This window comes from Phacochoerus africanus, chromosome 15 (assembly GCF_016906955.1).
Source record: "Phacochoerus africanus isolate WHEZ1 chromosome 15, ROS_Pafr_v1, whole genome shotgun sequence".
Lineage (NCBI taxonomy): Eukaryota > Metazoa > Chordata > Mammalia > Artiodactyla > Suidae > Phacochoerus > Phacochoerus africanus.
The window spans coordinates 73,748,997-73,766,348 of record NC_062558.1 but is presented as its reverse complement, the minus strand read 5'-3'; the positions used below and the strand labels follow the sequence as shown (position 1 = coordinate 73,766,348).

Sequence of the window (17,352 nt, the reverse complement as noted above, 5' to 3'; positions counted from 1 at the left end):
GCAGCAGCCCCTCCCACCTCCACCCATGCCTGATGCTCCGTGCAGCCCAGAACATGTCCTCCATATCAGTACCTTGGCTCCTGGGGTCCCTGGCTCACCCTGTGGAGGGCAAAAAAGAAGATTAAGGTAAAGAAACAAGAGATCAAGGGAGTTCCCACTATGGCTCAGTGGGTTAAGGACCTGACATTGTCTCCGTGAGGATTTGGGTTCAATCCCTGGCCTTGCTCAGTGAGTTAAGGATCCCACCCAGATGCGGCTCAGATCTGGTGTTGCCATGGCACAGCTGCAGTTCCCAGTTCTGATTCCATCCCTGGCCTGGGAACTTCCATATGCTGCAGGTGCAGCTGCAAAAAGAAAAAGTAAGGGAAAGAAATGAGCGAGCGAGAGTGAGTGAGCCCAGGAGCAGAGGCACCCTGGGGACAGATGCAGCACCTGGCCAACCCAGGGCTCTTCTCTGCCTAGGACTTGGGCCCCTCCCGGACTGTTTCTTATTCTTCCCCCACGCGAGAGGGTGGCAGGTGTGAGGTGGCCCAGGGGCAGGGAGAGAAAGGAAGGAGAAAACATTTGTTTGGGACACGGTCTCCCTGTAAGGGACCTGCCTGGAGTGCCACACTGAGCATTTGAACTTTGGGGTGTCCCCGCCCATCTGCACACAGCGACTGAATTCTGGAGTGTAAAGGCTTTCCTTTTGCTGGGTTCCTTGCACACGGGCAGGCTGGTGAGCCCTTTAGTTGAGGCTGGGAAACATTTGCTACTTACAAGGCTGAAACATCTGTTGTTCGAGTTGTGCATTGAGGTTACTTTAAGAGAAACGTTTCTGAATCCTGCCTGCCCTGCCCTTGGTCCAGCAGCTACTTGCTGAGTCCCTGAGGCCCCAACCTCTCCCCTCTCCATCCCTCCCATCCTGTCCCTCAGGTGCTGAGTTATGGGTCCACCGACCTTCATCCCAGCCACAGCGACTCCAGAAGCCCCCTGGCAGAAAGAAGAAAAGGCGCGGGGCTTTCTCAATGGGGAGAAGCAGGGAGGAGGTGGCCAGCATCCCAGCCTCATCTTGGGGAGATGTGAGATGTGAAGGTTTCTGCCTGCCACCCAGGCCCAGAGGGCAGGGGTTGCTGAGCTTGGAGGAGAGTGGGGCCGAAGAAGAGGCTATGCAGCTCGGCTGAGCTCCCAGGCTTCCCACCCGCCTGCTTGGCCCCTCGCTCCCAGGGGACTCAGGGGGCTCCATGGCAGGGGTGTCCCTGGGTGGAATGGGGGAGGGCTCCTTGGGATGGGAAAGGAGGAGATGGAGGGAAGGGGGCAGAAGAGAGAGCCACGGGGAAGGGGAGACTAGCAGAGGGCTGTTTCATCAGGTATGGTCAACCCCCTGTCTACACGTGGGACTCTCCTCAAGGGCTCTCTCTGGCCCTAAGCCCGGGTGGCCTGGGGGATGGCTGGGAGTGACCCCTATTTCCCCATCAGCCCAAGACCACTGGCTTTGAGGTAACAGGCTGCCAAGCACAGCATTTAGTAAATCCCAAAGGAAGGTGATTTTTAGGGAGTCCTGACTCCCAAGTGGGTCTCAGGACCGTAGCCAGAGCTGGGGGGACCTGAGAGGCTTTTTAGGACCCACAGATGCCTAGGAGGAAGCCTCACTTTGTGCAATGGCCAGTGATGGCTCATGAATAGGAGCACCCCTGCCTAGAAGGATAGCCAGGCAAGGACAGCAAGGGGAGGGGGCCAGGGAAGGGGGATGTCTCTGTCTTTTTTTTCTCTTTTGTCTTTTTAGGGCCACACCCACGGCTTATGGAAGTTCCCAGGCTAGGGGTCGAATCAGAGCTGTCGCCGCTGGCCTACACCACAGCCAAAGCAATGTGGGGCCACAGCTCACGGCAAGGCCAGATCCTTAACCCACTGAGCGAGGCCAGGGCTTGAACCTGCGTCCTCATGGATACTATCAGATTCATTTCCACTGAGCCACGGGGGCTCCCGTCTCTGTCTTTACAGGTCTTTACAGCGGGAGGGGATGTGGGGAGGAGGAAGTGCTGGGAAAGAGAGCTGGGGCAGGGGAGCCCCTGGGGTGTGGCGTACCTTGGCTCCTTGTTTGCCTGGCATCCCCGGCATGCCCCGCTCTCCCTGAGGGAAGAAGCAAGAGGAGAGATGAGAAGACGACTAGACCTAGGGCCCAAGGCTTCCGCAAGGACGGCAGCGAGAGTGGGTGCTCTGGAATCTTGCGATGACTGTTCAGCCCATGATGGGCTTTGAGGACCGGCCATCGCTGGCAGCCACCGTGGGCCATACCCCTCGGCCATGTGAACCAGCACAAGGGACCGAGTCACAGATTGCTGGGTGGGGAAGGGTCTCAGAGAGAGGCCACCAGTGGAGCCTGAGGCCGGGGAGGGGGGAGGGAGACTTGTTCAAGCTTCGCCACCAGGCCGGGGCCCAAGGGAGGTCCCACTGTCCCCTTACCTCCTGCACAGCTGCCCTCCCTTCCCGCTAGGGCTTCCGCCCTGCTTTTACTGCAGCAAGTTCACGTGGATGGTGCTGCTGGCTGAGCCCGACTGGGCTCTGGCCTCTCCTCTCCATCTGGGGTCCTTTTCCTCCCAGGTCCCTTGGGTCTAACTCTTCCAGAGGACATGTGGGCATCACCTGACATTCCATGGCAGAGGGTCCTCTGTGCTTTGGGTGATGGGGGGACTGTGGAGGGAGGCAGAGTGCTACCATCCCCCACCCCAAGCCCACCCGTTTCTCTACACCGCATTCTTGACCCTGCCCATCCAGAAGCACCAGCTCGCTTGTCCAGGATATCTCGCCTGGGGTTTGCTCTACCATGTCGGCAGTAACCTTTTCCTATAACCTCTACTTCCCAGTGAAAATGCTGAATGAATCTCAGGGGAGGATTGAGCTCAGGAAGGATGGGGCGTGTCCTTTTCCCTCCTGGGAAGGACACACAGGAGGAGAGGACAGCCAGTGACAAATGGGGGCTGAGAGTAAGTCAAGACTAGCCTGCGGTGTCATTTGGGGGGGGGGGGGGCGTGGGAGCGTGCAGGGGAGGAAGCAGGAAGCTCTTGTCTCCATGAGTTGAACCCCAAAAGATGTCCCGATATGAAGATCCAGCCAGGGTCCAAGGTGCTGTGTAGCACAGCTGGTAGCGGCCCAGACCCTGTGGCCTGCAGGCCACGCTGCACGTCCCACAGCCAGAGGGGGAGCCTGGCGCCACCCTGGCCTCCATCTTTGCAGCTGTCCTGGTCTCTTCCCTGACACCTTACAGGAAGCCCTGATCCACCCTCCTCCTCGCTGAGGCCGGAGCTCTGCCTTCCGTGATGGGGCCTCCACACAGGCATCCAGATAAGCTTCCTCGTACGACAGACCGGACAGTAACACTCCTCTACTTTGAAACTGCCACTGCCCGGCGTGGACTGTGGAGGAGGGGCTGGGCTCTTGAATACGGCATCCCAGCCCCGCCCCTCCCCAGCGCATCGCCTGACATCCCAGCACCTACACTTGGTTTCTCTGAAAACACCAGCCACTGTCACTATTCTGTGCCTTTCTGCTATTTCCTTATCTCAAAATCCTTTTTATTGCTGGAGTCCTGGTCAAACACCACCTCCTCTATGAAGCCTTTTGCTCTGCCCCCGAACCTGGTGCTGGGTCCTCAGTACAGGAGGGAGCACTGTGCATCTGTAACCTGCAATGCCCACATTCACATCTGCCGGGGATGGCGTCACCTCTGTCCTCTTTAGGCCAAGACTCCAAATTCTGCAAAAGGCCCAGAAACTTTAGCTCCCAACGCAAGGGACCTCCCTCATCCCGACTCCATCAGGATCCTTGAGCCACCGGCAGGGGTGGTGGAACTGGGCTCAGACATGACCATAAAAGACAAGCTGATGCCCCAGGTCTGCCCCAGCCACTGAATTCTGGGAAATCCCTCTTGTGAGGAAAAGCAGAGAAAGGGACAGCCCTTTACTCTGCCTGTTGTGTGTCTGGTCCCGGGTTAAGACTTGATGGCCTTCCTCTATTCCATCTCTGAGACTCCCCTTCAATCCATGTAAGAGTAGGTGTTATTCATGATCACAGGTGAGCAAACTGAGACTCAGGAAGGCCAGGTGTGACTTCCAAGGTCATGCAGGGCAGGGATGTGGACACAGGTCTTTCATCTTCCAAAATGCGGGTACCCATTCCTCTTGGCCAACCCTAAGCATCAGATGGCTCGTGGTCCACCACTTCCATTAAACGCCCTCTGCAGGCTGAACACAGGGCAAAGCCCTCTTTTCTGGAGGGCCCTCAGGCCGGTGCTGTATAGGAGTGAAGGGTCAGTGCTGAATCTTTAACCACGGGCATCAGGGGAAAAGAGCCTATCTGGGCTGGTCTGTGCATGCAGTTCTGTATATGGCCACCAGAGGGAGCCAAAGGACATCATCAGGCAATTCTGGCTCTAAGGGCACTCTTAGAGGAGTCCCCGTTGAGGACGCTGTCACTCTTTCCTTGGGAGGACCAGGTCCCCTGCTAACATTCTCAACAACCCAACTGGGTTGACTCAGTTTCAAGGACGCCAGAGTCCCCTGGAGTGGGGGTACAGGTGGGAGATCAGCGTGGGCTTCCCTGAACTATTTGGGGATCTCCCCACTTGTCCTTCTCCCACTTCCCATCTTCCCCTCCGTTTGCCCGCAGGTCTGCCCTCGCCTTCCAGCCTCCCCTGAGGGAGGAAAGGCTGTGCGACCCCGGATTAGCCACTTCCCCTCATCTGCAAAGTGAGATTAGACTGGATGCCTACCCAACCCCTGCTCCTGAGAGGCCCTGAGGAGGGAGAGCCCAGAGCTGAGGAGGAGACAACTGGGTGTGTTGGCAGCTCCAGGGCAAGGCTCCATCAGGGAGGGAGGGTTAGCGCTGGGTAACACTGCAGCTCCGTTTGTCTCTTCTCTTGCTGTTCCAAAGGACAGCCTGTGATGCTTCCGCAGGGGAGGAGGCTGGGGTGTGCCCCCTCACCCCATCTCTGGGCTTCTGTCCGTAACTTCCACTTGAGCTGTGCAGAGCAGAACCTCAGGAGTGAGGGTTTCCGGGCTAATTGAGGTTTGCCTTCAGCCCCGCTGGTTTGTATGTAAAGACACAACCCCACACTCCAGGGAAATCTGGGCCCCTTGGAGCCTCTAAGGAGGCAGCCCTCCTTGTTAGGGTGGCTGACCTCTGACTCCTGCCTCCCCTCTGGGTCAAATCTCTTCATTCTGCAAGTGACCCAGAATCCGTTGATCCTCATCTCGGGGCCTCCCTCATCCCCACCCCTCTCCTGGGCAGGAAGCAGGGGTGCCCCTGGCTGACCCCACCCCCTCAGGCTCATTCCACTCTCATCAGTCTCCTTCTCCAGGGCTTGTCTCCATGGACTCGCCCCAGCCTGACCTCTGAACCGGAGACCGGGCTCATCCTGCACCAGAAGGCATTGACTCTGGACAGCGGGAGAGGTGAGAGAGACAGAGTCATTATCAAGGACTCCAGGGTGGCTGTGGGCAAGGGTGCGAGTTTGCGGGGGTGGGAGGTGTTGCTGGCGCCATCATTACAGGGACGATGACTAGTGCTTTGCCTTGTGACATGTCTTTGCGAGGGAACATCTAGAGGCTCCTTCTTTCCCATTCTCTTCCTTAAAAATTTTCCCATTTAGGAGTTCCCGTTGTGGCGCAGCAGAAACGAATCTGCCTAGGAACCATGAGGTTGCGGGTTCGATCCCTGGCCTCGCTCAGTGGGTTAAGGATCCAGCGTTGCCATGAGGTGTGGTGTAGGTCGCAGATGTGGCTCGGATCTGGCGTTGCTGTGGCTGTGGTGGCTGTGGTGTTGGCCGGCAGCAACAGCTCTGATTAGATCCCTAGCCTGGGAACCTCCACATGCTGTGGGTGTGGCCCTAAAAAGACCAAAAAAAATTTTTTTTTCCCTTTTAAAGGGCTTAAGTGTAGAATTGCACTGAATTTAGACACTAACTCACTAATGTCTTAGTTGGGGAGGGAGTGCCAATTAGGAAGTCTACCAAAGCCTGAGGGCCCCAATTTATCTCCCCTACCTCTGCCTTCCCTTGTCTTCCCAGTGGCACTCTGGAGACTCCCCCAGGGGGCTCTCAGCCACCCAATCTGGGCCATCCTGAGCTGGGGAAGTGGGGCTCTGAGTGAGCATTACAGTTTTGCCCCAGGTGCACAGAACGCGGATGGTGGCAGCCACTGTGGAACCAGGCCTGTGACTCCCAGGCTGCCTGGCCCACCACCAGGAGGCTGCCTCTTCATCTTTTTTTTTTTTTTTTTTTTCAGGGCCATACCCACGGCACATGGAGGTTCCCAGGCTGGGGGTCGAACTAGAGCTGTAGCCGCCAGCCTATGCCACGGTCAAGCAGGATCCGAGCTGCGTCTGCTCGTGACTATGCCAGATCCTTAACCCACTGAATGAGGCCAGGGATCAAACCTGCACCCTCATGGATGCTAGTGAGATTGATTTCCACGGCACCATGATGGGAACTCCAGGAGGCTGGCTCTTTAACCTTGGTGCTAAGACCTGACACCTCCTGATGGCTGGCTGGCCTGGAAGAAGTGGATTCCAGTCTTTGCAGCTAAGAAAGTGCTGGGTGAACACAGGTGGGAAGAGAGGGGGCTGCCCTGAATGACCTTGAAGGCCATCCCAGCCCCCACTTTGATGATGCCACTGACTCCAGCAGCCCCTGCCCTCTATTCCGGTCCTGCTTCCAGGTGGGAACACCCATCTTTCCCAGGATGACAGGATGGAAGTGAGCTCTTTGGAGTATAAACCAGTCATGCTTTGTTCTCTCACTCTCTCTTTCTGTCTGTGCCCAGCATGCATAATTCCCAGGCCAGGGAGTGAACCCATACCACAACTGTAGCAGAGCTGCTGCAGTGTCAATGCCAGGTCCTTAACCCACAAAGCCACCAGGGAGCTCCTGTGCTTCGTTCTTTTAATGGATGATTTACTATTTGCTGAATAAGTGGGGCCGGGACTTAGCAAGAAGACTAATCGCGAAGGAAGTGGGGGGCTTCCAGGTCAGCTCCCCAGCTGAGCAAAGGTCAGGCCCCAGAAGCACGGGGAGACAGGGAGACGAAGGGACCTCCCTGACATGAGGCTCCCCCTGCAGCCCCAGCTCCAGCCGGGGAGGGCCCTGGGCCTGAGCAGCTCTACACAGACTCTTTGTTCTCTGCAGGGGAGAAGTGTGGGGAGTGGAGGGCTACGGGGAGGCCAGCAGGTGACTCCGGCCATAAGTCTGGACCAGGCCCTTTCCTGGGCTGGGCAGGCTGGGTGGGGTGAGGAGGGCTAATGTCTTTCTCTGCCTGAAAAGTTCCCAGGACTCTCTTCCGGGAGAGAGGCAGCTCACTCCCTCTTCTTGGCCTGCGCCAGCTCCAGGCTGGAGAGGCCAGGGCCACGGAAACGCCAGGTCCTCCGGTAATTAGGGCCGGCAGGAAGTGATCCGGGGAATTACCGGGTCAGGCGCCCCATGGAAGGCCAGGGCTTTGGAAGGGCGGCTGGCTTGTAATCTCGATTTGAGATCGGTTGATTTTGTAGTTAGTTCCAAAAAGAAAAGTCAGCTCTAATTAATCTGTGGACTTTGGAGTTGCAGGAGAAACAGGGCCCAGAGAGCACGGGCTGGGGGCTGGAGACCGGCAGAGCAGGGGGGCACATCAGCTCCCAGGAGGCCTCAGATCCGGGGCTCCTGTCTCAGCTCCCTGATCTGCATTAATTGAAATGGCCTGGATGCCCCCTGCCGGGAATTCATGGCCTGAAAGAAAGTGCAATCCCGCTGCTGCAGAAGGCTCCTGCGTTTGCAACTTCCACCTGCATGGAGCGAGCGCTATGCTGCACGTGAGCGTGAGCAGGGCACAAGCTGGGGGTGCAGGGAGGTTTCAAGAGGTTTCCTTGCTGCGCTGGAGGGCAGACAGCTGCCTTCTCCCGGCTTTATTGGAGGTCCTGGGACCATGCCTGCTCCCTGGGGGGAATCAGTGCCAACAGGCAAAGCACCCCCTTTCATTGGTTCTTGACTAAAATGCACTATTTGCTCCCAGTTCTCTGCCTTAGATGCTTCAGGTCCTGCTCTTAGACAGCCTGGGAGACTCAGAGGAGGGCCCGGATCCAGCCCAGCTCCCTCCTCCTTTCCTTCTAGTGGCGGAGAAGGGGGAAGCTACGGGAAATCATGGCTCCCCCAGGCTCCTGGGACCCAGGCAATAAAGTCATTCAGAACAAGGCTTTGGGACCAGACAGACCCGGCTCCACTGCTTCATAGCTGTGGCCCTTTGGGGATGCACCTCTGTGAACTCGGTTTGCTCATCTGTAAATGCCCGTCTATAAGCCTCCCTGGGCGGTTATAGGATCCAAAGAGATGATGCGAGCAAAGCACACCTGTATGGCCTGGTGTGAAGAGGCCCCCTAAGGTAGATATAGTCACACCAGTTATCATTCTACAGAAGTGTGTCCACACACACGAGGCCTTGCTCTGACTGGGATATGATCCTCCTTTGTACAGGGATGGAGGAGGGGTCAGGAGGTGGAGAACCAGGGCCAAGGTGGGCCGGGTGGATGAGCTTCTGGTCCTCACACCCTCACTCCCATGCCCATCACATCTCCTTGCCCAGAGCCCCTGTTTCTGGGGAGCCTCCTGGCCTGCAGGGGGAGCAACTGCAATTACAAGCCCAGCTGGCATGAGGTTTTTGCAGCCCGCCTTCGCTGGTCTGAAAATGCATGGCCCGCAGCCCACAGGAGGGGAATGGGTGCTCAGCTCTGGTTCTTTACGCAAACCCCAAGGCTCAGCACCTGGACCGAAACATGCATCAAACGCACCCCCCCAACTGCCAAGATGGGCGCATCGGTTCCGATGGGCTTAGAGATAAGCTCTCCCCAGGTTTTGTGATCCACACACTCTGACAGCACACTCGTCTATCCTCTTGAAAGAGAGCCAAGGTTGTAATGTTTTAAACATTAAATATTGCATCTTGCAACATACTTAAAGTCGATTGGTGTCATAAATTTGGACCAAACAGGTACCACATGGGCGCACAACAATACTCAAGTCTAAGCAGCAGGGTTGGGGCAGCACAGGGCCTGCTGGCCACCCTGGGCTGTGATCTTAGGGAGCTGGTGGAGAAGCTGGCCTGATTGGCCTTTGAGGGGATGCCAGGCTGGCACAGCTGTGGGGTGGTGAGGGTGGGTGGAGCTAGTCATTAGCAAACTTCCCCAGGGCAAGTTTGCTGAGAGTTAAATGCCACTTGTTATTAAAAGAAAGGCCTCCTGGCCTGTGTGTGAGCAGCTGAGACAGAGCAATGGAAGCAGATGTGGAGAGTCCATCAGTTACCCTGCGGGTCCCCTCACACCCTGAATACAAGGGACATCCTGTGGCCTCGGTCCCCACTCACTGGCACTCCTGGGGGTGGGGATGGCAGTGGGCAGGAACGAACTCATCTCCTCAGTATCCCCATCATGCTGCCCTTCAGGTTGGTGCCTCCTCCCCAGACCACGTTCCAGGCAGAGAGAAGAGGGGAGGGGAGAGAAAAGGAGACCAAAAAAAAAAAAAAAAAAAAAGGAGCGTGGGGCTAACCCACTGCATTCCAGAGAAACCATGGGGAGGGTGGTCTGGGCACAGTCAGCTTAGCCGGGGTGAAACCCCTGGAGCAGTCATTCATTTCTGCACCGGGACCAGACGACTGGCTTCTGGGGTCAGACCCATGAGACCTAGCTCCCAATCCCAGCATGACTGTTCACCAGCTGTGCAACCTTGGGCGGAGTATTAACCTCTCTGAGCTTCTTGTCAGTACAGCGGGGATAATGAGCTCAAAGTACTGGGCCATGATGAGGATGAGTGAGAGAGGGAGTGAATGGACTTCGGCTAAGCCAGAGATGTGAAGTCTGGCTGCCCTTGTCCTTGGGCACCAGAGTCTTCATCTCAGATTTCTTTTTCTTTTTTCTTTTTTGTCTTTTTGCCTTTTCTAGGGCCGCTTCTGCAGCATATGGAGGTTCCCAGGCTAGGGGTCTAATTGAAGCTGTAGCCGCCGGCCTACACCAGAGCCACAAAACCTCGGGATCCGAGCCGCGTCTGCAACCTACACCACAGCTCATGGCAACGCCAGATCCTTAACCCACTGAGCAAGGCCAGGGATCCAACCCGCAACCTCATGGTTCCTAGTCGGATTCATTAACCACTGCGCCACGACAGGAACTCCTTCATCTCAGATTTCTGACAGGAGGCAGACTTCTGCCTGGACACGGTGATCACCAGGGTCAACACGCCCACTATTCAAAAGGGCTTGGGCACTAGGATGGGCGTCTGTAGCCTCCTAGGTGTCATTTGACCTTGAGGAATGACCTCTACGTTCTTGGGGTCTGACTTTGCAATTCACCATCAGTCCCAGTGCATGCCCTCTGTCTCTGTTGGACGAGAAGGTTGTGGCTTCAGTGACAACAGGACAAGGGTCCCAGCAGAGTGAGGGCCAGCACAGAGACAGGATGCTGAGACTGTCTAGTGGCTCCAAGACCGCCTGCTAAAGTGACTCAAGGACAGGCTGGGGGAAGAGGAGGCAGCAACCCCTTCCAGAAACCCAGAGAAGCAGTGGGCTGGCAGCATCACAGCATGTCTGGATTCCAGGAGAAGTGGCCGTTGCGGAAGGGCAGGGGGTGGTCCCATAGAGAAAGGAAGGGCGGGGAGCATGAGCTGAGCACGAAGGAGAAGGGCCCTCTCGGTGGGTGATGCTTCTGACAAGCCCCAGATGTGGATGAAGAAGGGCCTGGACAAGGGCTCGAGGAGACAGACTCATGAAGCCAGGGTGGGGCTGCTCCTCTCTAGGAGGGGTAGAGCCCACTCTGTCCTCAGGAAGCTGTAGCTTCCCTGAGCTGAAGGGACTGTAATGCGGGCTTCCATCTGATACAGAAGCTTCTCTTAAGACACCCCAGACTGATAGTTATCCAACCTCTCCTTAAATACCTCTGGGGAAGGGGCGCTCCCTCCTTCTCAAGGTACCCATCAGCCCTTGCTCTACTCTTAGTCATGCAAAAGAAGTTCATTCTCCCTTCCTTGCTTGAACTTCCTCCTGCAGAGCAGGCTTTCCAGGGGTCAGGAGCTGTCCCTCCGTCAGCAAGACCACACTGGTTATCTCTGCAAATGCAATGCAGCCAGAGCAGGTGATTCCTCCCACCGCCTGAGCCCAGACCTGCCACCCTCACGGAACCAGGCCCTCCATCGTCTTGACACCCAGCCCCAAGCTGATGCCTCTCCATCCTTGGGGCAACAGACCCCCAACCTCCTTCCTGGATGAACCAGACTTCCAGTTGGCAGGAGGGTGCAGATGCCCGCCACGGTATGGATGCCAGCTACAGGCATCCCCAGGACCCCAGGGGCGGGGGGTGGGGGGGAACTCTGCCCCCACCCCCCACAGTTTCTTCCCAGCTTGAAAGAGCTGGTCTGGCTGCTAATGGGAAAGCCGACCCTGTGCTGCACCAGGAGGCAGTAAATTCTGTGAATCTGCGTGAGTGGATGGAGACAACCCGGGGGCTGTAATTCCCACTTCCTGACATGGTACAAACTTCGCGGTTTATGCAGAACTAATGAAAGCCCTCCTGGGTCTTGCTGTTCCCCAACCCCCTCTGCCCCAAGCACCCATAAAACAATGTGGTGACAGCAGCCGCGTGATTATAGAGCATGGGGAATGTGCTTCTCCAGAGAAAGCCTTCCTTTTCCAGAATCCCTTCCCCTTCTTGTCCTGCCTTTCCTTCCTGCCTCTCTTCTTCTCCTGGAAGGTTCCAGAGCCTCCCAGCCAAGGCCTCCAGGCCGGGATGGGCTCCTTATGGCAGGTGCCCCATGGGAAGGATTCAGACCTGGGCTTCGGTTCCTACTCTGCCATTTACGGGCCATGAGATTTTGAGCAGGCTCAGTTTCCTCATCTGTTAAATAGGAAAAGAATTGTTCCAGCCTCCTCGGGGTGTGGGGGGGGTGTCTTAGGATTAGATATGATGTAGGTCATGATGAAGGACAGCCTGGAACTATTATTAAAGTGCCGACTGTTATTAAATTATTTTTATATTATAGCTACCATAATGACCACTTCTAGGCCTTTGCTCAAATTGTTTCCTTGTCAAAAATGTCATTCCCTTTGAAAGGTACTGGCTGAAGGACCACAATGGTGGATTAAAAATGGCCACAAAAGCTTTGCTACCCTCCCAGATGAGGAAATAGAGGCTGAAGTGTCTCCAATCCACTGGTGTGCGAACTTTGGCCATGTGACTTGCTTTGATCAATAGGACTTCAGAAAATGTGATGCAAGGGATTGATTGTTTGTTTGTTTGCTTTCAGGGCTGCACCATGGCATATGAAAGTTCCCAGCTAGGGGTCAAGTAGGAGCTGCAGCTGTCAGCCTACACTACAGCCACAGCAACTCGGGATCTGAGTCACACCTGCAACCTACACCACAGCTCATGGCCACACCGGATCCTTAACCCACTGAGTGAGGCCAGGGATCAAACCCGCATCCTCATGGATCCTAGTTGGCTTCATTTCTGCTGAGCCACAATGGGAAACCCCAAGGGGTGTTTTTGACAAGCATTTGCGCACTGGGACTTGCCCATTTTGAAAGCTGCCCTGGGCCTGCCACACTGTGAGGAAACCTGCCACCAGGGGCTGAGAGGCCGCAAGGAGGAGAACAGAGGTACCCAGTCCATAGCCAGCTCCAACTCCGGGCATGGGGATGAGGCCAGCCTGTCCCCCGAGCCTTCCCACCCATCATCTCAGGTGACTGCACGAGTGAGCTCAAAGGGGGCAGCAGAACTCCCAGATGGTCAACCCACAATCATGCAAAAGAATTAATCCTTTTAAGACAGTAAGTTAGAGAAGGTTTGTTACACGGCAACAGATGACCAATACACTTACTTATTCACCAGGATTGAGCTCAGAGGTTGTCCTCTCCCAGAAGACTTCCCACACTCCTCCCAAACTAGAATTAATTTCTCTGCATCCACTTTCCATATCAACCCAGCCTTGGCGATGGTGGCATTTAGCACAGTCTGCCTTTGCCAGGGCTACCTGTGCAGGAATCCTGTCTCTCTGGCCTGTGGGCTGCCAGAGAGCAGGGCTGGACCCCTCCATATTCCCCGCCATGCTCAGCATGGAGCTTTCCCTGGCTCCACCTTACCAGGCTCTCAGGGGACTGGTGAGAACCTGGCCTGGTGGGGGTCACACCCCTGATCTGAGGTCCAGCGGGGCCACTGATTTGCCCAAGACCCATTCTGCTCTGACCCTTCTCATCCCTCAGGTGGAGACAGGAAACCCTGTTGAGTCCACTTCAAAAAGAGTTTTGAGGCTCCCACTGGGTGTGTGTGCAAAAGGGTGCTGCACGACTGAGTCCAGACCCTGAGCACATGGTGGTACAGCCCGCTTTGGGTTGTCACTGGGGGGTGGGGTCCACCCCGTGCCCCTTCTTACCTTCCGGCCGTGGTAGCCCTGGATCCCCGGGTCTCCCTGGAGGAATGAGAAGAAGACCATTGGCGGTGGTTTTCTCGCCACGCCCTCACATCACCATTCCTCTTCCTCCCAATGATTCCAACCCTCTGACCTCCACCTCCAGCCATCCCTGGAACAATAACAGACTGTCCAGCTCTTTAGAAGGATGTCCAGCCTTGCAGAGGCAGATGGAGAGGGAGGACACTTGAGTGTCAGTTTTGGTTCTACCCCCGATTCTTTGAGGCCCCTGGACAAGGCACATTCCCCCAGGGCTCGGGCTTCTGCTTTTGTAAAATATTTGGCTGGGATCAGTACTTTCCGGGTTCCCATCCCTAGCGCTGCAGGGACCCAACTTCAAAGGGAGAGTCTGATTTACATCTTGGGCTTCCAGGTAAGGCTTTGAAAGAGACCAAATGACTCTGAAGGCCCTTTCCAGTACTGGCCCCTTTATGAAACATTTTTATTGGGAGGTCGTGACAGCGCCCTGGGCACCAACTTTGAGTCCCCAATTAGACCATAAGCTCTCTGGAGGGCGGTGTTGCGGCTGCAGCTTCTACACCCTTGAGCCCACAAAAGCGCAATCCTTGCAGGACCCAATCCATTCCCAGGTGGCATTTTGGGAATGAGCCCTCAGGACCCATCTCTCAGCTGAGATCCCTCTTGGCTCCTCACTCGGTACCTTCAGTGCTGCCTGCCCCTCCCTCCTACAGAGTCTTCCACCCATTTGATACACCACCCTGAAGGGCCCTCACCTTTGGTCCAGGAGGCCCAGATAAGCCCTGCAGAAGCAAGAAAGAAGGTGAGTGGAGATGGATCCCACTGGCAAACAGTGAGGACTGGTTATGCCTACAGTGGAGGCTGGGAGCAGAGTAGTGCTCAGACTGCAATGGGCTCTGGACGTGCTAGAGATTGATCTAGAGGGTCCTGGAAAGGTATCTGAAACCTGCAGAGGGCACATGGGGACAACAGGCCCATGTCCCTCTTTGGAGCCACGTGGGCGCCTTGGGCATCTCTGCTGCGCTTGCCTGCTGGAAAATAGGTCAGTGGCATCATGTGAAATTGACAGTGTGGTTTGGTCCAAATCCCCACCCACCCACCTCCTAACTGGAACCGCTCCCTGGAACGCCAACATTGCCTGGCAAGGCCTGGGGTTCGCCTTTGGCCCTGCCAGCCTGCGGGGTGCCCTCAGCCAGTGGGGATGTGGCATGGGCTCTGTGGGAGCCCAGGGAGAGGCAAGAGAAGGCAGGCTCCAGCGTGGCCCAGCGTGGGTCTGAGACCACAAAACATGGGCTGGAGAAAAACACGATGCCCAATTCTGGCCTGTTTCAGCTGGTTTGAAAACATGCTTTCTAGTTTTGTTTTTTATAAACAACCTAACAAAGAAAACCACCTGGCTGGGGTTCAGTGATCAGGAGCCCAGTGTGTTTGGAGGGGGCCCGTCGGTGAAGGAGGGAATTTTGAACACTTTTCTTGGTTTTCTCAGCTTGATTGGTTTGGTTCGATTCCCTCCTTTCACTTCTCTTCAAGTTTTCCATTTTTCCATCTAGACACCCATGGAAGTGAGATTAACTTCCTTCCCTGGGGTTCTGGGGAGAAGCCATGGAAATATTTAAAATCTGCTATGGGGATCAGGCTGAGCAGGAGAGCTGGCTCCTAGCAAGTTAGGTTTTCACTCTGCTGTACCCCTTTCCAGCCAAGCCAGCTGCCCTGGTTGGCCAGAGCCGTCACCCAACCTAAGGGGACCCTGCACTGAACCTCGGCCTTGGCAGCGGGGGCAGCTGAGGGCCCAGATGTGAAGCTGAATGACCAGGAATGTGGCCATTCTCCTCCAAGACTATTTGGCAGGGGCACCCCGACCCCACAGTTCCACCTTTGGGAATCTATGGCTGTGAGAGCCTCAGAGAAGGGCACAGACATTTATGGTGAAGGATTCTATGACAGACAGGAACTCATGAACTGCCTTGTTAATAGACCCAGCTGTCCTAAAACCTACATCACGAGACCCCTGACATAGGAAAGGGCACGGTTTATGACATAAAGTAAAAAAGAATAACAGGATACAGACTGATCTATTCTTCAGAACATCACCAACCTGAAAACGCTGATGTGCAGATAAGCCTAAGGAGAAAAATGGAAAGAAGTCTCCAGAAGGTAAATGATGGGGAACTCTGGATATGGGAAAGCAGGCAATTAATGCTTTGTCTATGTTCCAGTTTTTTCACAATGAACATATGATGCTTTTGTCATAAGAGACAAGAACACTTTTTTTGTTGTTGTTTTTAAAGCCACGTAGAAAAAACATTATCAAACAGACCGTGTCTTTAACCCCCGCCCTTCCACTGACTGCTGTCATTAGTCTTTGCTCCTGTGAACCCATTTTTTCCCAAGAAGAAGTCCAGGGGCCTGTCAAATGCTGCCTTGGTGGTTTCTTGCATTAAGTTGGGCTGAGAAAGAGTTGCAGCTTGGCCAGGGCTTGGACACAAATGACACCCTATTGCCTGAGTGTGGTGTTGCCCGGAGGGGTGCCTGTTGGCCTCTCTGGGCCCCTCCTGGAAGTGGTCCCATCCCCAGGTGCCATGCAGGGTCCTCCTGGCAACCAGATGTGTAGCCTGGCTTGAAGGCGGCCCAGGAGTGTGAAAGCCACATCCACCAGCAAAGGCGTGTTCCTTAGAGATGCCAGGGGGCCGGACGCTCCCTTGCTGCCTCCTATAGAAACCACTGCCCCCAACTCGGGTTCTCCTAAGCCCAGGGGTTGGGGGGCAGCCATCATCCCAGTGGCCCTGGGAACCTTCTTCCCAAGCTCTTCTCAGCTGAGGCTGGAAGAGGGGAGGTCTGTTAATGGTTTCCTCCCAGAAGGCGATGGCTGGAGAGGAGCACATGGCCCCAGAACCAAAGGGCAACAGGTGGATGGGACAGGGCTGGGCAGCTCCTGCAGGGGCCAGCCATGTCCAGCGGCCTTGCCTATTTGGCTGAGACCCAGGCTCCTGTTGGGTATGTAAGGTTTGGAAGCTTCCAGAGAAATCTAGGGACAAATCTTGAAGGAGAGGAGGCAGTGGAGGGTGGGAGGGGTACTTACAGGCGGCCCCATGGGCCCTGGCAGTCCTGGGTGCCCCAGAGGTCCACTTGGTCCAGGAGGGCCTGGTGGCCCTGGCGGGCCTTGGATGCCAGCCTGGCCCTGTTCACCCTGAGGTTCGCGGAAAGAAGTGTTAGCGAGAGAGGCCTGGGGTGCGGAGCACTTCCCTTCCCCGTGCCATGCACCCAGTGAGGCCCCGTGGGTGCTGGGGGAGGTGGCGGTGGCGTGAGAGTGATGATGCTGCAGTGGTGACTACATGCAGGGGCTGGTGGCAGTGAGGAGAGGCCAAGACATCAGGCCCCGGGAGGAGGGGCTTCCAGAAGGACTTGCTGCACAGCCCTGCTGCGGTGGCGGAGGTAGAGGGGCAGGTGAGATGCCTGCGGCCAGTCTGAAGGTCTGCTCCCAGCCTGGTCTGATGGCCCGTGGCCTGGGCCTGCCTTGGCACCCCTTCTGTGGGGCGAGTCCTCCATCTCTGTGCCCTGGCCTCCCAGCCATCAAATAGCAACAGCCGTTCCTTGTGTCCTATCACTGCTTTTGGCCGCCTTTGATTATCTGGCCCAAAGAATGGACTGAGATCCTTAGGGCAGAGGCCGTGGAATTTTGTTTGGCTCGCCACACAATTAGGCAAGAGATTTTTATGTAAAAAATTTGGCTTGGTAGCTTCTGATGAAAAACTGGAGCCCTGGCCGCTTGGGCCCCCACTCCCGGGGGCAGCCATCAGCTGGGCTCTCTGGTGCCTCCGTCTCCACCCTGCCTGTCCTTTGTGCATGCAGCCTGCGCCTGTCACTTGTGTGATCTGCGCTTGACCTCAGAGGACAGTGAGTCGGCGACCCCTAGCTTGGTTGCG

The 17,352-nt window shown here is 55.9% G+C and overlaps 1 protein-coding gene across 9 annotated transcripts in view; it reads right to left on the bottom strand.

Annotated features, from left to right (window-relative positions):
* The window catches only part of COL13A1 (collagen type XIII alpha 1 chain), a 166,427-nt gene that overhangs the window by 43,467 nt on the left and 105,608 nt on the right, over nucleotides 1-17,352 (bottom strand). For all 9 annotated transcript variants that reach the window (XM_047760409.1, XM_047760405.1, XM_047760406.1 and 6 more), the window contains 5 exons: nucleotides 16,509-16,616; nucleotides 14,185-14,211; nucleotides 13,415-13,450; nucleotides 2,068-2,112; nucleotides 73-99 (listed from right to left, as the gene is read on the bottom strand). In XM_047760409.1, the coding sequence (XP_047616365.1) occupies nucleotides 73-99; nucleotides 2,068-2,112; nucleotides 13,415-13,450; nucleotides 14,185-14,211; nucleotides 16,509-16,616 (243 nt within the window). The remainder of the gene's footprint in view (nucleotides 1-72; nucleotides 100-2,067; nucleotides 2,113-13,414; nucleotides 13,451-14,184; nucleotides 14,212-16,508; nucleotides 16,617-17,352) is intronic.